Below are 20,065 nucleotides of genomic sequence, written 5' to 3'. Positions count from 1 at the left end.
CACTGAGTCGCGGGTGGAGGAAGTCTTTGTGCCAGAAGGTACGTGCGGACGTCCGTTCAAAGGCAGGAAGGAGAAGGAGACAAGGGTCAAAGGACCACGGAAGAAGACCTTCACTTCACCCCGAGTGAGTCTTCTCTTCCGGGTGCTCAAGTGAACTGGCCACGGAGCTGCGTCGAGTCACCGAGTCGGGGCCGTCGGGGACCGTTTTCGCGATTCCGTTCAAAATTCCAACGGTTGGCGTCGCAGCTTCCGGGCCGCTTCAGAATCTGAATCGGCTCCAGCGGCAAAGTACGTAACAACACACGAGGAATTTGTCTCCGGCAGTCGGCGCCGCTCTCTGGCAACAAAAAAAAAAAAAAAAAAAAAAGTCGCCCGTCCGTCCGTCGTGGTACTCGTGAACTTTGCGTGGTGCTGGGCCAGCTCAAAGCACCGCAGAAAAAAATTCCTTGGCTGTTATTTACATATTTGGCCAATCAAGACGATTCGGATTCCTCCCTCCTCACTGCCAGGGAATAGAAAATGTATGTGTATATTTTTTCAAGCGTGCCAAATTTGACGACGTCCACATTGAGCAAAGCCGCTTCTTCTTTTCTCATCGGATTTATTTTTTTACGAGGCTCTAAAAAAGTAGCGGCGGGCCTCCTCCGCCTCGTTCAACCTTTGCACGGTTTCCCCTATTTTGACACCAACCGGCGTCATCAAAGCTTTCCGCTGAGCAACCGGAGTCCGGGCTCGGCCGACCCGCCCCATCGGCGGGTCCGGAGAAGAACCGGTCGGAGGCTCACATGCTGACTGGACGGACTGACTGGAAAAACACACACACACCACAGAATCGGAATCAGCACAAGGAATTTGTCTCCGGTAGTCGGAGCCGCCCTCATTCCACAAACTTTTTGTTCTTTTCTAAGTCGCACTCGTGCAAAGGCCGCTGGCGGTCGTTCGGCATTTCCAGCAGTTTGAACGCACGTCGAAGGGGTCGATAAACCCGAGGCGGAAAATCGGCAGCGCGTCGCATTTCAATTGTACGTGAGCTGTTCCACAATTTATGGCGTGATGGTACTGGCCGACCTTTGCCTCTTTGCGACGTCGATTGCTTGACTTCTGACCTCGAGCGCCCGACCGCCATCACGATTTGAGACCTCTGCGGCCCTGACCAAGTTGCTGAAGTTTGGCAGCGAAGCACGCCTGAATCAACGTGCAAAAAGTTGGCGTCGGAAACAGACGTACCGTCTCACCGCATCCGTGTATTCGTTCGGGTTCCTCACTGAATTTTCAAAGGACAATCCAGTCTGCGCGCGTTCTAATTTTGCCCGCTTGATCCACTTTTGCACAGATTTGACTGAAACTGACGCGGCAAATAACGCAAAGCGGAGCCGCCGGGCTTGTCTCGTAGAAAATGGCCCAAATTATTAGAAAGATGAGCAACCACGGCTAAAATGAAGGCATCGAGGATCGGGAAAGTCCCGCCGCTTCCTGCGCAGGGTTGCTTGCCTTCGTTTTAATCCCGTTTCACCTTCTAGCTCGGCAACTCACGACTAAATCGTTGTCGGGCACGCATCCTCAAAAACATAAATATAAAATGAGACCTTTTTGACCACAAGATGAACTTTACATTTTAATATGTGGTCTAACACACACGACTGACCCGCAAAGGACGCCGGTCGTGCTTTCGCGAAGGACAGCAGACGCGTCACCTCGTAGGTCAGAGGTCGCGCCGTCGGGACGAAGGGGGAAGCCGGTCCGGCCCCCGTCGATCCGGTCCGCCATCCTCCGGCCCGACCGGCTCACAGTTTTCCTTGCCGCTCAGATGGTTTTCCAGACTCTGCGGGTGAAAGTCTCGGTCTTCGTCCCCCCAGTCCTCGTCTTCGGTATCGTTAAAACTCTGAGAGTAGTCCAGGAAGATCAGAGGACTCTTTTCCAGCCAGCGATTCCGCACCGGAGCAGGTTCTGCGTCCGACGGGACCGTCGTCGGCGCCGCCGCCTCCTCCTCCTCCTCCTCGCCCTGCTGAACGCACACCGCCGTGGACACCAGACGCAAAAACACGCGCTCGCGAGTTACTTCGCAGTCAAGACATTTGCAAAGATTGTTGACTTTTCTTTGTTGCTATGGCGATCCCATCCAAAGAGGTTGCTATGGGAGACGGCTCTGTCTCTTTGGTGATCGTTGTCAATTCACCGCGAGAGCAGCAACCTGCCGGGTGGCCGCCGGATTTGAAAAGGGCAAGGAGAAAGAAAAACTGAATCGGGACTTCGGACACCCCCCCGTCCAGTATCTCACTTCAAATTGACTGCAGGTGACGCACAAATTCAGTTGGCCACAAAACTCGCAAGTCAAAGCAAATGTCATTCGAAAAAAATTATCATGAGAAGAAAAAGTGAAGCTGTGACGGCCAAACTCGTTTGGGATTCGTTTGATAATCAATTCCCGGAAGCTGTCAATTTGTCGCACCCCCCCCCCCCAAAAAAAAAAAAAAAAACCCTCCAGTTGCGGCGAACTGACCAGTTGTGGGACCCACGTGGGTGGCGTCCCATTAGCGGGCGTTTGGGGGGCTCCTGGAAGGACAGAACAAGACGCAGACAGTGTCAGACATTCGCAAACGTGGGGCGGCGGGGGCCCGCGACCTCGTCGGCGCCGTCGTCACCTTCGGGGTCCGGTCCGGACGGCGTCTCCGGCTCCCCGTCCCCCGGCAGCCGACGCGCCGGCCCGACGATGAAGGTTTCCCGCCTGAAACGAGCAAAGTGAGCGGCCGAACGGCGCGCGCCAAGGCGGAGGCGCGGCGCGGCGCTCACCTGATGCTGGGGGCGGCGACGACGCTCCGCATCGGGGCCCTTTTCCGCATCATCGCGTGGGAATCCAGCCGCCACACAAACACGCAACTGCGCACAAAGCGCACCGGAGCTGAGCCCGGCGCGGAGCCGGCGGGGGTCATGGGAGGGGGTGGGGGGCTTACCCGTCCACCGAAGCGCTGATCAGGTAGGCGCAGTCGGCGCTGAAGCGCAAGCACGTCACCGGCTCTGAGCGCGCCACAAAAGCCACAATGACGGCGGTTCCGAACCAAAACAAAAAAAAAAAAACCCCAAGATCGAGTGACTGCTTTGTATTTTGGAGCTTGCAAATGAAATCCACTGAAAAAAAAAATTCATCAACGGTGGGCGGCTGTGAAGTGAAACGGAATTGAATTGTGCTACTCGCCAAGCGCTAAACAATTTACACCTTCAAAGGCACAACGATCGACGTCACGGCTTGCGTCATTCCAAAGGCAAAGGCCGCACTTTCTTTTCCTCGCGGCTGCGCGTTACTAATCGCTGTCATGATCCTGCACGAGCTGGGCGGGTGCCCGCGCAGGCGCGCTGTTTGGGAGGCGCTCGCCTGCGCCGCCTGCGGCCCGATTATGCCGTGGTCTCATGTGACCGCGGCCACTTCGTTGTGTCACGTCCCGTCGGAACGAGAGGTAGGACCCAAATGCAGGAACTCGGACGATGCAAGAAGAGACACGTTTATTGTATGCAGAGGTAGGGGATCGAGCAGGCGGTCGGGACGGCGGGCGAAGAGACCAGGCAGGCGCGGGAGAACAATCAAAGCAGGCAGAAGTAACGGAGGAGTCAGGCTTCCAAGGTTGCCTCGGAGAACGGACCACGGTCGGTACCGGAACACGCGAACGGGACGTGAAGATCGACGAACTCGCCCCGGCCAGTTGTCATCGCGGTCCTATAAATCCGCAGCATCATCAGGCTGCAGGAGGCGCAGGTGAGCACCTCCCGATCGGCGCACCCGCGCAGCTCGTGCTGGAGCGGCAGGATCACGACAATCGCCACCACAAAGTCTCGCCCGCCGGTAGACGAGGTCGCCGACGCCGACAGAACCGCGCGGGCCCGTCCGCCGATACTCACCCGAATGCCCAAACGGGGCGGCGAGGCGCTCGCCGGACCGGTAGTCCAAGACGCTGATGTTCTTGTCGGAGCAGCAGGTGGCCACGAGGGTGCCGGTCAGATCCACGCGGACCTGCGGCGGCGGCGGCGGGAACGAAACGCCGACGACAAAGTCAGAATGTGGCCGAGCGCTCTGCTTGCGGGCAAATGTTTAACATCGACGCTGAGCTCAATTAGCCCATCTATGGCACGTCTGCGTTACTCCAATGGACTCTCCACCGCAAAAATTGCTGACCTCATGAGCGGCAGCACTTGAAGCAAGCAAACTATTTTCTTATCCGGCAGATTTCGATTTTCCGACCTTCAGCAAGGCTCCTCCTTTGCTCGGGTCCTTCAAACTTCTACACATCTTTCCCGTGTCAACGCTGTACACCCTGAACACAGACGTAGAAAATATTCGGCTTTGGATGTCAAATTTCTCAAATGGTCCCGTTTCAGCCTCCTCCTCATCCTCATCATCAGCCATCTGCCATTTCTGTGGTCTGTCGTGAAAGCAAGCCGACTGATTGAACTTGTTTTAGTTTCAAAACAAGACTTTGCCAGTCATCTCCTTTTACTTTGGAAAAACAATTTGCAATCAACTCCCGTCGGCGCTCACCGGACTTTTCCGTCCTGACAGGCGACGGCCACGCGCGTCCCGGACGAGTCGGCGTCCATGTCGTGCAGCGCGGTCTTCTCCAGCGCCTGCTGCGTCCTCCAGAAGGACACGCCCCCCTCCGCCTGAACACACGCAGCACGGCTCACCCCACCTTCCGGGCCCCCCGCCGTCGACGCCCGGTGTCGGCGTTTACCGTTTGATGAGGTTGACGCGCGCAAGAGTAGAAGTAGACGCTTTTGTCGGCGCCGCAGCTCACCAGGCGGAGGTGCGCCCCGTCGCCTGGAAAGAGGGCGGCGGTTACGGGCCCGCCGCTGGCGCGGCTCGCGTCCCGAGCGCCGGCCGGCCGGTCCAGACCTGCGAACTTGACGGCGACGACGGGGGCCGAGTGGTCGCCGATGGTCTGCTCCAGACGGAAGCCGCGCTCCAGGTTGAAGATGCGGACGAGCCGGTCCCTGCCGGCGCTGGCGAGGAGCTCGACGCCTGAAGACACCAACGAAGGCGAGCGGCCAATGGGTGGGGAAGTGGGCTAAGTAGCGGGAAGCTAACTGGAAAAAGGGAGGGAGCGGCCCAATCCGTTCCCCCGGGATTTACGGCCCGGGCCATGATCTCAAAACGGACGCCCTCGGTCAAAATCATCACTTTGGATTTGGCATTTGTCGTCGTATTATGGCAATACGAACGGCGGTTGCAGATTCTAGCGGGGCGACATCCAGTACGATGTCCGGGAACCTGGTCTCGAGTCTTACCTACAGAGGATGGCGAGAACTCCAGAGCCAAAATCTCAGAGTCGTGGGCCTCAATCCTCACCAGCTCCTCCAGAAAGTCCAAATCAAAGAGACTGCACGTGAAGATGGAGAAAAGCTTTCAGGCTGTGTGAGGAAGCAACTGAACGTGCGGACCCGGACGGTCCCTAAACCTAAAAGCTCTTCGGAATCCCTGAAAGAATCAAACGACGTAGCGCCGTCTTGTTTGCGGGAGGCCGAATAATACAGGCGGGAAGCCACTCAGTACATTTTAGTGATGTCAGCATGGTTACAATTTAGCTTTCTCAATGCGTTTGTCCTGCCTCAAAGGTTGTAAAATAGCTAGGTGTTAGCGCGTCTATGGCATTTCGATTCTTGAGTCCGTCGCTTGATCAGTGGTTTAAATTGAGCAAAGTGCGATTCTCCCTCTCTCTCTCTCTCTCTCTCTCTCTCCCCCCGTTTAATCAGACCGTGAACTTCGGCCACAAAAATCTTGAACCCTTTTTGGATGTCGGACATTTGTCACACACTTTGTCGCGTGAGCTCACCGCAAAACTCCGCCGAAGTCTCCGGTGGCCAAGCGTCGCCCGTCGGGACAGAGGCGCAGGACTCGGACGGCGGATTTCTCCCGTTTGTCCGCCGGAGTGTTTTCCCCGACGTATAAAATCCTCAGCAGGCCCTGAAAGAACGCCAAACGTCAAAGCTGTCAGCGCGGGAAAGATGACAAAAATGATGCGTGTGCGTGCGTGCGTGCGCTACATTGCTGGAGATGTCGGCGTGAGGCTGCCACTGCCGGACGGTGTTGTCTGACGAAGACGTCAGGAACCAAGATGGCGGCGGACGGGCCTGAGACCCGGCGGAACGCTCTCCACACACCTGCAAGCAAAAGCGCTTTGTTCCGTCATCGCGAGCTTGACAAAAATGTTCTCGCTTTATTCTCGCGCCCAAAAGTAATGTTACGCAAAGAACTTTGTCGCAATCGCGTAAGAAAATGGACGGAGGGATGACCTCTATGTTCCACACGGGGGCGCTGTGGTAGAGCGCCGTATGGATCCTCTTGGCGTTCCCGAGCTGGCCGACGTCCCAAACGTAAACGCTGCGGTCCGAGTACACGCAGGTCAGGTGTCGGGCCGCGGGGTTAAAGGTCAGGGCCAGCACGTCGGGGTACCGGATCGGCCCGGAATCTTGCGGGCTGAAATGAGCAAAAATGGAATCGACAAAAAACACAAAACCCTGACATTTCTGCAAAGAGGAAAAAAAGGGAGCTAAGGTCAAACACAAAATCCCAGATCCAAACAAAACAACGCGAGTTTACCTGGCCACCCCCAGGCGGTGCGGGTAGGGCAGGGTGGTGATGTAACGCATGTCCGACGGCGAGAAAACGCGCACCAAGCCGTCCGAACAACCGCAAAACACAAAGTTGTCCGTCACTTCCACGCTGTGCGCGCACGACGCCTGCAAAACCACAAGACGGGCCGGTCAAGGCGGGCCGCACGCCACGCGGCGACCCGCGGGACGAGGCGCCGACCTCGAGGGGGACCCGGGCCTCCAGCACCCGGCCGGCGTTGAAGCGACACAGGAGGGCGGACCGCGTGACGGCGTAGGTGGCGGCCGTCGCGGGGCCGCGGCCGCACCCCACCCCGCTGAAGACGGCCTGCCGGAGGTCGCCCGGCAACCCCGAGCGACCCGTCAGAGGCGCCGTGCCGGCGCCCTGCGAACGGCGACACAACGGGTGACGAGAGCTCGACTCTTCCGACGCGGACGCGGATGCGGGAAAGGGCGAACAAAACAAAGAGACGAGCAGCTCCTCCACTTCGCTGCCTACAACGAGTCCAAGAAATGAAAAAGGTTACCCGCCGCTCCTTGGAGACGTCCAGGTACCAAAAGCGGATGTGTCTTTTCCCGGCCGTGACAAAGTAGCTGCCGTCCTCGGAGAAGGAAACGGCCGACACGCTGCTGGACACTTTGTTGGAGGCCAGGATGGAGCCTTTCTGCTCGCGCGCACACAAGCGCAAATACCGTCAGTCCCGCACAACCGGCGGCGGCGGCGGCGCGTTTGGGCTCGTTCGCTCACCCGCCAGTCCCACACGCACACGTTCATGTCGTACTGATCTCCCACGGAGACCACGTAGGCGCCACCCGTCGAGAACGCCACGCAGGAAACGCCGCACTTGTGATTCTGGACGGCGGCCGCCTCCGCGCCGTCGTCCACCTGCCACACGCGCACGCACGGCAGGTGGCCGCGCTGACACACACACACGCAGGAAGACGTGTTAGCACGGCGGTTCTGGCTTGGTTGAATCACGGAAAAAAAAAAAAAAAAACGTTAGAGGAGATGTGCGATTTTTAGGGATTGGCGCGGGATTGCGGCGGCGGCGACCGGTGGGTGGCGACGTTAACAGCGCCGGGCCGCGACCGATCCGGGTTGGAATTCTTTGGATCAACGCTAGTCTTTGTTTGGCCCCCTTGTAAAAAGTTGACGGCAACAAAATTTGGTGCGGTCTGCACATCGTGTAAATTATAAAAAAAAAAAAAAGGAAAATCTTTCATTGGCATCTTGTTATTTGGACGAGGGCAGAACGTTAAAATTGTTGCTGTGAGCGTTAAGCAACTCCAAAAGAAGTTTTTTTCGTTCGTCACTTACGGCATGATTTTTTTTGGGGGGGGGGGGGGCCCAATTGGAATAAAACACTTCGGTAAGCCGACGGTGGCAGAACGGCGGCGGCTACCTCCCCAGTGACCAAATGCCTGCCGTCACACGAGAAGGCCAAAGCGCTGAAAGGTTTTCTGCAACAACAACAACAACAACAACGTCGTGAAGGCGCTCGTGCGGTTCTGATCACCGGCTGACGAGGACCCACCTGGACGTGTTGATGATGTGCTTTTGTTTGTAGATCTGCGGGTGGAGCAACACCACCACACACCTGACACACACACACACACACAAACCATCAGGGGGGGTTGGGGGGGGACTGTTGTAGGCTTGGTTTGGTCCTCACCCTGCAGGATAGGCCACAAGGCCGGAGTTCGGGTCGGACGCCAACGCGCTGCTGCTGGCCGCGCTGATGCCCAGAACCTTCTCCAGTGTCACCTGAAAACAAAACGAGCGCCGTCATGGCCGTTCATTCCCAAGATGGCTGCCGCTGCGCTCATTTTATTGTTTAGCGACTCATTTCTGTGAAATTGGCTCGTGTGCGACTCGGATTTACCCGGTCGAGGTACAACAATTCATTCCATTTGTTCAAAAACACCGATCAATTGGGATACTCTAAACTGATTGGGTGTTTGTTTCTACGTGGCCGCCTCCCGCCCGACGACAGCCGGGATTGGCTCCGGCGCTCCCCGCGACCCTGGTGAGGATAAGCGGCTCCAAAAAAGGGACGCGTCAGCCTGCATTTCCTGCCGTCCCTGCCAGTCTCAGATTCTGGGTGGACGGACAGACAATCGTTCCGCGTTCTTAGATCTGGTTTTTGATGTGCTGAACGTTTGGAGCAACGAACTCGAGTTGGCTCGGTTGCAAGCGAAGCGCGGGACTCGAGCTGGGGCGGCCCGGTGTCACGTACCCGGCGAACCCGGCCAGCCCGGCCAGTCCGGCTCTTGTTGCCCGCCGCTGACTTCCTCTCGGCAGCCTGGAAGGAACCGCCGCAGTCCGGAAGCTCCGCCATGTCGCCTACCTACCGTCGACTTTGGGTTCTGGTCGCCTCGAACTCAGCGCAGCTTTAGCCCGACGCCATTCGCCGCTTTTCAAATGTAGCCGCGCCTTCCTTGGCCCAGCCGTGAAAGCAACAATGGCCGAATATAAACCCGCCCCTCAACCGCACAGCCAATCAACGAGGAGCAGCAGACCTCTCTTCCGGACGGTCCGATAGGCGCCATATTGGAAAGGTCAACATCGTCATACAAGTTAACGCATGGACGCTGAAATGATTCCGTGCCGTTTTTACATATCCCTCGAGCTAGTTTCTGGAGCCGGGGATCGGATCGCCAAGGTCCACCGCCCAGCTCACCTTGCACCCGACCCCTACGGCCCCTCTCACGGGCGGTGAGCCACGTTACCCTTTCGGTAGACTCGGCGGGCGATGCCACGAAAAGAGCCTGTTACGTGACATCGTATCCGCCTGTCCCAAAAAAAGTCCTTTTGAAAATGTATTTTCATTTCAAATGCTGACCCGGTCGATGCGATGAGGAAGGAAAAAAAGATGAAACGCTATTCACGTACTTTGAAAAATGTATGCGTAGGAGAGAAGCCATTCGATACACCCGAGGCTTTTATTTTGAAAAGAGCTGCAGTTTGTTTCGAGCGAAAACGACTAAGAAAAACTGAACACCTTAAAGTTGAAATGTTTATGACGTGTTTGAAAAACGGAAAAAGCTTAAAAAAAAAAAAAAAGTCAGAATATTTAAGAATGACAGTTGTGATGGACTCCAGCACTGCCGCTACCCTCGTGAGGAGAAGCGGAGATATATATATATATATATATATATATATATATATATTTGTATTCCGTTGACTTGAAGAGGGAAGGCACGTCGAGGTCCACGAGATTCACATTCGGTGCAAGTGCTGAATTGCGATAACGTACAATTGGGAGTCGCTGTGTTTGAATACAAGAAAAATGCTGACGTGACTTTCTTGGGAGTTTTTATTTGATTTTCCAAAGCAGACGCAATCGACGTCGCCGCCCAGAAGCCGCTAACTGGCGACGGAGACGGCGGTTCGCCATCGATCCCTCCGAGCACTTTTTGCTACGGTTGTCTAGTTGTCCGCTAGCCCCGCCTTCTCTTTCAAGTTCAGACGTCGTCGTCGTCGTCTCCGATGACGGCGCGAAGGTAAGAACGTCTGAAATCCTCGAAGGTGATGTCGTCAGCCTCGCTGAAAACAAAATCCAAAAAAGACGACAAAGCTCGGGGCAAAAGTACGAGAAGAAAAAGTGAAAAGTGAAAGGAACGCAACTCACGTCGTCTCTTTGGCCCGAAAGCAAAAACAAAAAGGGAGGAACGTTTTAGAGGTGTCAAACTGGTGGCCAGGGGGCCAGCTCTGGCCCAGCGCATCGCTTCTTGGGGCCCCAATCGCGCCGCATCGAGCGAGTTTCTTCTTTTCGTTTTGGGCAAATGTGACCGTTTGGCACTTTTACATACATTACATGCATGAATTGGTCTCCTACTTGGGCCGATTCCATTTAGTTTCCGTGAGCGCCACACGAGTCATTCCGTAGCAGAGCCAGCGCCCAAAAGCACGAAGCCGTTAACTTACAGACTTGTCTCGGGAGGCTTTCTTGAAGACGACCCGTTTGGGACTCATGATCAGCGCACCTGCAAGACACTCGACGTGACTTTTATTATTAATGTGCAAAGACACGTCGGCGCAGAATCAAATCAAAGCGGTGACGGAATTGCAAGGGAGCTCGATGACACCTGACGACGACGACGACGAAGACTGACGATCCGCCCCGGCCGGACGGATTTATACAAACGCGCTAAGCTGCTTATTATGCTCGCACACGCATCTCCATCCACACTCGAACTTTCTTCCATCTCGCTGAAGCTTTAGGAAGCGAGCCGAGGCCAGCTTGGACGTCTTTATTGGCTTTGCGTGTGTACAAAGTCAAGACCGTGCTGACAAGTGAACATTAACGGCAAGAAAGTCACAAGAAAAAAAAAAAAAAAAAAGTCCAGTTCTGTACATCGAGGGTAGGACCCAACCCGTCGGAGTCGGACACAGTTTCAATAAAAAAAAAAAAAAAAAAAGTGCGTCCGTGGACACCCGTGTGGAGGCGGGTTGGGGCGCGTCGTCGCGTCGCCTCCGGTGCAGTGCGATCCGGTCCGGTCACATGTCGGACCACAGGATGGCCTTGCTGCCCTTCTCCACGCTGCTCACGTACGTGCCCGACGGAGACCACGACACCGCGTTGATGGCCGAGCTGCGGGAGACGACAACGAGTTGGCAAACCTCGGGCAGCGGGCGGCGCCAGGACTGATGCCCAAATAAATACGGTAGGGTAGTAGGCCTAAGCGATCGCCCAAAAAAAAAAAAAAAAGGGCAGAGCTTTTCCGCTAACGTCGGCTGCACTCTTTGCAATGGGTTTCCTCATCCTAATCGACAGTTAAGTGTGATTTCATCTCAGAGAGTGAGCAGGGAAAAAAAGCTACACGTAAACAGATCACGTTGTGCCAAAATGCTTCAAAACCAAGAAGAGTTCTTAAGACTACCTGCAAACACGATACAACGGAAAGTCACAAAGTCGCACAGCACGAGCGCTCCACTCGGGAGACGCCGCAACTGGCAACCGGGACGGCTTACTTGTGATTGCGGTCCAGCGTTCGGTCCACCTCGCCCGTCAAAACGTTCCAGATGTAGAGCGCCCCGTCCGCCGAGCCGCCGGCCACAAAGTTTCCGTCGGGACTACAAAGCAAACAAAAGCATCTTCCAACTTGCGTTTCGAAATCCACGACCTTGGACAAAAAAATGAGTGACGTCACAAGAAGCCGCTCCTCAACATTACCACCCTGCCCAAATTATTGCGACGCCTTGTGAGGATAAGCAGCTAGGAAAACAGACACGTGCACCCCAAAAGGCGCGGAAGGACGCGATGCGGTAGAAGCAAATATCCGCCACCGCTCGCCATCCGTCACCGTTTCTTGATGTCAACCCACCTGAAGGTCACCCGGGTCCAATCGGCGCCACACTTGAAGCCTTGAGCGCTGAAGGGGACAAGACAAAGGTGAGCGCTCGCGGCGAGTCCAGTCGCGTCGCGTGGGGCGGCTTTTACGTCGCCCGACGTACCCGAGGGTCTGCCTGACGGCGTTCGTGCGCAGGTCCACGATCTTGAGCAGGTCGTCTCTGGAGCAGGCGAGCAGCTGGGTGCGGTCGTGGTTCAGGTCCAAAGACGTCACCCGGCCCAAAAGCTCCAGCTCCCGCACGTTGCTCTCGGCCCTGAAACCAAAACAAACGCGTGCGTGCGCCACTCGCTCAACCTCTTGACTGAGTGGGAGGATTGAAAGGAACAAAGTTTGAAGCGGAATATTAGCAAATACACAAAATGTCTCCCCCGTGCAACGTCCACTCGTCAAAACTTCCATTTGAACGCGTCGCAAATTTACGAGGCGGCTTTTTCCCCCCAAACGAGCGATCGCCGCCAAATGTTTCCACTTCGGCTCTCCTCGTTCTTACGACGTACTTTAGCGCTTTCATCGACGGAAAGGAAGAAGCAGGCTGATACAGAGACACCACGTCGGACTTACTAAGAGGAGGAATCAAAAAAATATTAATAGGAAAAAAAAAATGCAGCGAGAGGCTCCACCCACCCACCCCCTGGATATCGACTTTCATCGGCGTCACGTGACAAAGGCCGACAACGTAGCAAAAACTTATTGGAGGATGGCGGGAAACATTTGAGAAATGATGAAATGCAACATTTGCACTTCCCAAACACTTTTCAATTTCCAATTTACGTTTTTGCGACATCACGCAATTCAGAAACGTGCCAAGATTTATTTTGCTTGTCACAGTTGAGAGCAAACTAAGATTTACTGTGTCCCCCCCCCCCCCTTTTCAAATTTGTTTATATCTGTTGACCTACTGTGATGTTTTTCCAAAATAAAATACACAGACAGACTTTCACAATTGGCCCCCTTTTTTTTTTTTTTTTTTTTTTGGGCAAATAATCCCGCCCCGCTGACCTGATGTCCCAGAAGCGGACTTTCTTGTCAAAGTGTCCGCTCATCACGCACTGCTCGGTGCACACGATGTCGTTGCAGCTGGAGCCCGTGAAGACGGTCTTCATACCTGCCGGAAAGAAAAAGGCACGGTGGGCGGGGGCCACGGGGAGGCGGGGCCTCCAGGCGGGCGGCGACGTACAGACTTTGCTGCGGAGGTCCCACAGCTTGAGGGTCCGGTCGTAGCTTCCCGAGACGATGCGGGCGTTGTCCAGCAGGAAGCGGGCCGACAGGACCTTGCCGCTGTGTCCGGTCAGCGTGTGCTGCGGGAAATAAAAAGGCCAGCGCCCAAAACCGTCGGGGACCACTCGGGATTTTTCTGCACGCCAATTGGCCCTCAAGAAAAGCGACCCTCCCAATGGGGACAACGACTACTTAGTAACAGTGGACTTCACGACGCGGTTTGGGTCTGCATGCCAATCAACGTGCTGGGTTTGGTTTTTGCGAAATTGGGGGGTGGGGCTGAATGATTTAAAAAAAAAAAAAAACAAAGAAATGATCTCCCACCCAAGCGACCTACCCTCAGTCTGTAGTCCTCCAGAGTCCAGATGCGGCTCGCAAAGTCGTTGGAGGCAGCCAACAGGTACGAACCCTGCGCACGCACACAAGCGCCCGTTTTCAAATGGGGTCAAAAAGGCAATCAAAGGTGCACTAGTACGCGTAGGTCCCAACTAGCAAATCAGGGATTGTGCTACAAGTTCCGGTCGGGCTTACGGCGCTGTCGAACTCGATGCTGGTGATGCCGGCGTTGCTCCCGGTCAAAGCTCCTTTGGGCTCGCAGCGTCCTGCGCACACGCACGCCGTCATCATTCGAGCGCTTCCGACGGCAGACGGCTTTCGTTCCAAAGTCAAACGTACGCTGGCGCCTTGGCTTACGGGTCAAATGGGTTTTGCGCCCCGAGATATGAGCGGAACGGGAATAATCCCTTCATATGAGGGAAAATACGTCACGTTTGGAACGGCGATCGCAATCGCGCATGACCAGAGAGAGCCAATCGGAAGCGGCCGGCGCTTCGACGAGGAAGTGATTTGGAAAACAAAGAACGTTTCAAATTGTCGTTCAACGACATTTTCTCTCAGAAATGGAAGGGATAATAATTGCAAACGTAATGACAAAATCGAAGCTACTCGCCAACACTGCTCTTTAAGTCAAAGCACCAGCGGAACGAAGGTCTCAGGTTGAAAACTTGAGATCAGTTGCGCCGCCCCCTCCCGTGCCGGACGCTCCGCTCAGTTTTTTTTTTTTTTTTTTGCTGTTGGAAGCGAGCACGAGGAGCCGGCGAGATCTGCACACGGACTCCCGATACGACGTCACTTCCGGGCTCGTGTGAGCAGCGCGGCGAGGCGAGGCGAGGCGAGGCGAGCCCGCCGACGCGTCGGGACTCAGAAGGCGGCGGCGGGCCGCCGTGGGCTGCCGGGAGCCCGGCGGGAGGGGATTGCGGCTCATCAGACCTTTTACTGCTCATCATCGACCCGCTCGCGCGACAGAGCCAAATTGAGCAGAACCCACCTGAGACCACCTCCCAGAGCTTCACCCTGCGGTCCATCCCTCCCGTGGCCAGGAGACGCGAGCCGGGGCTGAACCGCACCGCGTTCACCTCGCCGTCGTGCGCTTCCTGCACAAAAACCGGCACCGAGCGTGACCGATACTTTATAGTCATTTCGGTGAATTTGCAGCATGAGGAAATCATATTTACTCAACTCGAAAGCTACTTCCATCAAAAACATCTGACTGGTCAAGTCACAGCCTTCATCTTCACAATTCCAGCACACATTTTTGCTTACATTTCTTTGCAGGGTGTCAGACTCCACGTTTGCCCCCCCCCCCCCCAAACCCCCGATTTCTCGATGCACAAACACACACACACACGTATACAATTTTTTTCCCCACAAATATAGTGATCTATGTTACGGATTTTCATTGCGGGTGTCTCTGTGCACATACTTACAAATACGTGCAGCGCCGTGGACGGGACTCGAACCTCGACGCAGGCCCCCGACGGAGTCTGGCAGTTTTCCGGGGAAGTCCCGAAAGAGTTGGCGCCTCGCCGTCTGCGGAGGACAAAAACGGTGACTCTCAAAAGATGCAATCATTCCGCCCGCCAAGCACAAACGTGTCTACGCACCCGAAGATGTTGGAGATGGAGTCCAGCAGACCGCCGGGTGGCGGCTGGGAAGGCGGGATTTTCTTACTGGAACACAAATGACTTTACACACAACCACTATTAAAAAAAAAAAAAAAAAACTTCCGTATAAGGAGCTCACGCTTAACATTACGTCATTTGCCTTTTGCGAAGTTGACCTATTGGCAGATTTTTGGATCCACTGGAAAAAAAAACTATTTGCGGCCAAGCAAAGTATTACTTTGGCGCCATCTCGTGGCCATTTGCGATAACTCGCGCTTCCTGTCCTGAGTTTTGGTTGAACATTTTGGCAACTTGAAGCAAGCGCAAGTTTGAAGTGCAGACAAGCGGCACCTTACAAAAGCGTTGCCTCGACTTCGACAATTTGAGCGGACGCGCCGCCTCGATAACGCCAACCCACCTCGCCGTTCTGCCGAGCGCTCGCTCGCGCGCCGTCTCGCCGCCTCCCTTCCCGCAATCCTCGGCCAAAACCTCGATGTTGTCGTCCCTGAGGAGAAGCACAAGTCAGCGCGTGGGCCCCGTCCACCCGGCGGACGGGTCGCGAGTTCACCGACGGGTCGACGGGAAGCGGCTCTTTGGCGGCGTCCGCCAGGTCCTTCTGCAGTTTAGCCTGTCTGCGTCTGGAAGGAGGCCAAAGCAGCGCACGGGGGTCAACGTCGTGCGGCTCCGTCCGGCCGACGTCGTCTCCTCCACCCACCTGCTGTCCTTCTCGTTCTCGGCATTGAGCCGGTTGGCTTCTTGAGCCTTCTCGGCCATCCAACGGGAGACCAGTTCCTGGTTGTCCTCCGTGGTCTTCCTCAGTTTTTCCTCCAGGGCGCTGAAGGTAATCTGAAGGGCGTCGTACTCGTCTTTCAGCGTCTGGTTGGCTCGCTCCAAGTCCTGCACGACAAGCTCACAATCTTAGTGTGCCCGTCGCGGAGACCGTAGAAGTCATCACGTCCCGGCGGTACGGCGCCAACGTTGGTCCTTCACCGAGGATGAAGAATATGACAAATAAATGACGGAGTCCTGTCAACGGGTTGCTGCACCGTTTGTGTTCAAATACCCGTTGCGGAAAGGCTCCTAATGCTTTGATATCCACGCCAGCCAGCCGACGGAGTTTCCCCATCCAGGTAGAAACCCCGGTTTCATTATCCTGGTACACCTCGTCGGTTGCTTAACAAATCGACACTATTGCGCTATCCCCACTTTATGTTATTTTGATGCAATATTAAGCAGCTCAAAGTCTTTAAGATAGCTTGCAAACAAAGCTACAAGTGCTGAAAAGCGCCTCATATTTCCTGGTTGTGACATAAGAATGGCTAAAACGTCAAGTCTGGATGTTTCTTCCAGGCAATAAACGAGTGAAAATACAATTGTGAGATTAGATGCATTTGAGTAGGTTTGTTTTGTTGCAGAAAGGAAGGCAAGTGCGTGCGCATACATCTGCGCAATATACGCGGGAGTCAAACGCGGGCCATCTGGACGCTGTCGGTCCTTTCAGACAACAGGAAAAGTTCTTTGGTGGCGCCAAACATGCAACAGGTTGATATTTGAATCAAATTCCTTGTGAGTTTCGAACCATAGCAGTGGTCAGCCAATAGAGAGGAGTTTGAAGAACAAAGAAACGGCTTCAAGCTAAAGTCAAGAAACGTTTTGGGTCAAATTCAGTCGAGTAAGTCCGGAAATCGGTAAATCGTGTCAACGACGTTCACCCGACACCGGACAAAAAAAAAAAAAAAAACTGTACCAAACACGTCAAAGCATCCAAAATGATGCTCGTGTCTCACGTTAGCACAACGTTGACGTTGCCATGCAGGGACGCAGTTCAATCAATCCCACTCCAAATTTAGGTAGGACGGGATTCAACCGCGGATCCTCGCGAGCGGGCGCCGGTACCTGCAGGCAGTTGTTGAGTTCTCGGCAGTCTCCCTCCAGGTCGGCCGTCTGCCGCTGGTACTCCTGCAGCCTGAAAGACCAGACGAGCGGTCAGCGGACGCGAGCGGGCCGAGGACTTCCGCTCCGCTACCACCGACTTGGCCTCGTTGCTCTGAATCTCTTTGTCCTTCTGCTGGATCAGGTTGTTCAGCTCGATCACAGTCTGGGCCAGCTGCGGGGAGAAAGGGACTCGGTCAAAGACGACTCGAGGGGACGGTGGCACGTAGCGTACTTTCTGATAGTTTGCGAGCAAACTGCGTCGTGACATTTACGATGTCGCAATTCAAACGGGGACCGGTACCAAAATGACCGCTCGTGAAGACCGGACTTTGCGGCCGACCTTCGACCGGCACGCACCTCCCCTCGTTTCTTGTGCAGCTCCGTCAGCTCCTCCTGGTGGCGGATCCTCATGTCGGCCATCTCCTGCTGCAGCGCCAGCCCGTCGCCGCGACCGGCGTCCGTCGCCCTGCGAGCCCAACACGGAGTCAGCGAGACGGACGCGCGTTCCAGGGAGCGTTAGGCGGTCGCGCTCACGCGGCTTCGTGTCCTCGCGCGACTTCATACTTGTCCGCCTGGTAGCGCTCCGACAGAACGGCCCGAAGGTCCGACTTCTCCAGGAGTCGATTGTCTGAAACGCGTGTGCAAAACAGCTTTGGTGACTCCATTCAATGAGTACTTCTGGAAACGCGCTCACATCATCTAAGCGAGGGAGGGGGGGCACGCCGCTAAAAAGACTCCCCGATTGCAATCAAACAGTCCCTCCAACACAAGGGCAGGTCTGAACGACGCGTCCGAAAATAGTTTCCACTCTGCGGAGAGTGGGAGGGACGGATTTCCGGGTCGCAGATAAACAATATCACGAGCGAGGACGGAAGTCCCGTGCCTACGTACGAACTATGTTGACGGGGGCGCCGTGTCACGGCGGTTCTAGCGATTGTGCGTAGAAGCGAGCGGCGCAGACGCATGCGCCAGAGGGTCCCGACCGCCCACAAAAACGTCTTTGCGGTCTCTCGACAAAGCGGCCGTTCTGCGATGGCGACGCGGCCCCCGCCGTCCGACGGCCAGACTCACACCGCTGGACGATCTCGTCGAAGGCGTGGCGTTGCAGGCGGTCTCGGAGCCTGAGCTGCTCGCAGATGTGTCTCTTCCAAGTGCAGGCGCCCCCCCGCCGCTGCGCCATGGCCGCCTGGAAGCACAAACGCAAAAGCTACCATCGCGCGTTTTCATTCGCGCTGGTAACGGGGAAAAAAAGAGGGGAGCGCTTCGCCATGTTGCATTATTCCCGCCCGTGGCTGACAGCGGAGTAGCAGCTTCAAAGGAACAAATGCAAGGCATCATTGGCGACAAAGACGCCTTTGACAGCGGTGGCCAGTTTCCGTCGCACCCGCTCGTTGACGCAGCACAGGGGAAGAAAAGTCTGCTCCTCCTGTCGATTTCAGGAAGATTCGATGAAGTAATCTTAATTGTGATGTTTTAAGTACAGCCGTCGAAATAAAGCGCGACGCTTATTTGGCTTGTGTTCGATCGGAGTGACTGCGAAAGAGGTTCCGTTGTCTCCTCGTCACTCTCTAACGCAACTCGCAATCGGGCCAGGGTTGCCCGTTTCCGGGTTCTCACGTGCCAGCAATTCGATGCGCCTTGCACACTTTTCGGTGCATCTGGGGACCATTTCAAACGTTTGCCATGAGCGCTGCTGTGTGTGGTTTGAGCTTGTTACGAAGCATTTCTTCATCGTGCACTGACGTAATACCGCGCCTCATACCAGCAGGGCGTTTATGTATTTATTTGTATGACCTCTAATCTTGTTTTATCGGACTCGGCTGTCTGCAGCCAAGTCGGCATTGCAAATGGCAACTTGCCGTCGATTGCCTTACCCGGATAAATAAAGGCGGAATCGATCGTCAAATACAAAATCGGCCTCGCTTGTTGGGAGGTTGTGAGTCCTTCGTGAGTTTAGCAGAGGGCCAAACTTGATCTGTTTTGCCTTCTCATCGGATTCGGACAAGTTCTTCCTGATTCGTTGTCACGTGTTGCGAGCGCCCAGAAACACTGACGTCGACGCGTTTCATACCGCAAAATAAACAAAAAAAAAACAAAAAAAAGGGGAACCCTCGCCTCGCAGAGCGGACGGACGGACGCGAAGGATTCGGCGAAGAAGCCGCCGATTCTTTCGCTCATCGATCGGCGTGGAGTCGTGACTCAACATGTTAGCATCATGCTAAAGTAGCCGCAGAGCCCAACGCGGCCCTCTTCGGACGTCACAAACCAAATCAAGGCCTACCTGCGTCGTCCACTGACTTGTCTGTCGGTCGTCGTCGTTCAGCCCGTCAAAATGTTTCCTTCCTTCACGCCACCGACATGACTTTCTTCACTTCGCTCGCTGTACCTCGCCTCCATTTTGGCTCCGGGGGCGCGCTTGCTTTCGGAGCGTCGCGGGGAAATGACGTCAACACCGTTGACAAAATATTGACGCATTACCGCCACCCGGTGGTCTGTAAGGATCGCAGCTTCGTCGCGACACATTTTCCGAGCCGCTTAACCTCACAAGGGGCGCGGCAGTGCTGTAAAAATAAAAACAACACGTGAATATTTTCAAAATGAATCATTACAACTATCAAACCTAAATCCTTATTTTGAAATGAATCACATTCGTTATTTACACAACACACCGATAAAACATGATGAAATGTGAATTTAAAAAAAAGTTTGTTACACTCTAAAGTGCATCATATGGAAAATATGCAATATGTTGACATCGTGCAAATGTGCACAATTTGGACAAAATTGCTTCATGGGCCTCATCCAGGTAAGGCTAAGGCCCCCGGAGCTCAGGGGTCGTGAGTTCGCTTCTCACTGGGGCCTCCGCTTGCGTCAGGAAGGGCATCCGGTGTTAAAACCTGTGCCGTACAAATATGAGCGTTCATCTGAGATGACACGCTGCGGCGACCCCTAACGGGAGAAACCGAAAGAGAGTTTTTACCCAGGTGAGGCTAACCCGGCGGCCGACCTCCACAAAC

The 20,065-nt window shown here is 54.9% G+C and overlaps 2 protein-coding genes across 6 annotated transcripts; both read right to left on the bottom strand.

Moving 5' to 3' along the window:
* Positions 1–648: 648 nt before the first annotated feature.
* Positions 649–9,454, bottom strand: LOC133504568 (mitogen-activated protein kinase-binding protein 1-like). 4 transcript variants are annotated; one of them, XM_061826944.1, is made up of 23 exons: positions 8,835–9,454; positions 8,271–8,362; positions 8,133–8,195; positions 8,001–8,058; positions 7,346–7,516; positions 7,125–7,262; positions 6,800–6,982; positions 6,587–6,726; positions 6,280–6,463; positions 6,031–6,147; positions 5,820–5,950; positions 5,275–5,366; positions 4,883–5,008; positions 4,722–4,807; positions 4,529–4,650; positions 4,232–4,412; positions 3,892–4,003; positions 2,952–3,015; positions 2,791–2,877; positions 2,643–2,725; positions 2,501–2,553; positions 1,646–2,002; positions 649–805 (listed from the first exon to the last, which is right to left on the bottom strand). In XM_061826944.1, exons 1-22 carry the CDS (start codon positions 8,934–8,936, stop codon positions 1,703–1,705), a joined length of 2,685 nt encoding a protein of 894 aa, XP_061682928.1. In that variant the 5' UTR covers positions 8,937–9,454; the 3' UTR covers positions 649–805; positions 1,646–1,702. The 4 variants fall into 4 exon arrangements, with proteins under 4 accessions (XP_061682928.1, XP_061682927.1, XP_061682929.1 ...); XM_061826943.1 differs by having other exon boundaries at positions 1,646–2,005; positions 8,835–9,453; XM_061826945.1 differs by having other exon boundaries at positions 1,646–2,005; positions 4,232–4,304; positions 8,835–9,451.
* A 395-nt stretch (positions 9,455–9,849) lies between these two features.
* On the bottom strand, positions 9,850–19,735 carry atg16l1 (ATG16 autophagy related 16-like 1 (S. cerevisiae)). 2 transcript variants are annotated; one of them, XM_061826947.1, is made up of 20 exons: positions 19,330–19,735; positions 18,120–18,234; positions 17,583–17,676; positions 17,406–17,514; positions 17,147–17,220; positions 17,010–17,079; positions 15,829–16,010; positions 15,686–15,751; positions 15,532–15,618; positions 15,114–15,194; positions 14,937–15,039; positions 14,498–14,603; positions 13,702–13,772; positions 13,508–13,579; positions 13,130–13,250; positions 12,952–13,057; positions 12,056–12,205; positions 11,926–11,973; positions 11,573–11,674; positions 9,850–11,192 (listed from the first exon to the last, which is right to left on the bottom strand). In XM_061826947.1, exons 2-20 carry the CDS (start codon positions 18,226–18,228, stop codon positions 11,099–11,101), a joined length of 1,845 nt encoding a protein of 614 aa, XP_061682931.1. In that variant the 5' UTR covers positions 18,229–18,234; positions 19,330–19,735; the 3' UTR covers positions 9,850–11,098. The 2 variants fall into 2 exon arrangements, with proteins under 2 accessions (XP_061682931.1, XP_061682932.1); XM_061826948.1 differs by having other exon boundaries at positions 9,853–11,192; positions 15,114–15,179; positions 19,330–19,728.
* Between the last annotated feature and the right edge of the window lie 330 nt (positions 19,736–20,065).

Source organism: Syngnathoides biaculeatus, chromosome 8, assembly GCF_019802595.1.
Source record: "Syngnathoides biaculeatus isolate LvHL_M chromosome 8, ASM1980259v1, whole genome shotgun sequence".
Taxonomy (NCBI): domain Eukaryota; kingdom Metazoa; phylum Chordata; class Actinopteri; order Syngnathiformes; family Syngnathidae; genus Syngnathoides; species Syngnathoides biaculeatus.
This window is presented reverse-complemented; position numbering and strand designations above follow the sequence as displayed.

Excerpts from the sequence above, each read along its gene's own strand:
- LOC133504568 (XM_061826943.1), bottom strand. The coding sequence starts at position 8,936 with ATGGCGGAGCTTCCGGACTGCGGCGGTTCCTTCCAGGCTGCCGAGAGG. Across the intron at positions 8,196-8,270 it reads CTTGTGGCCTATCCTGCAGG|GTGTGTGGTGGTGTTGCTCC; the intron begins GTGAGGACCAAA and ends TGTGTGTGTCAG. Across the intron at positions 7,263-7,345 it reads TGTGCGTGTGGGACTGGCGG|AAAGGCTCCATCCTGGCCTC; the intron begins GTGAGCGAACGA and ends GCGCGCGAGCAG.
- atg16l1 (XM_061826947.1), bottom strand. The coding sequence starts at position 18,228 with ATGGCGCAGCGGCGGGGGGGCGCCTGCACTTGGAAGAGACACATCTGC. Across the intron at positions 16,011-17,009 it reads AACTCAACAACTGCCTGCAG|GACTTGGAGCGAGCCAACCA; the intron begins GTACCGGCGCCC and ends CTTGTCGTGCAG. Across the intron at positions 15,752-15,828 it reads GAGAACGAGAAGGACAGCAG|ACGCAGACAGGCTAAACTGC; the intron begins GTGGGTGGAGGA and ends GCCTCCTTCCAG.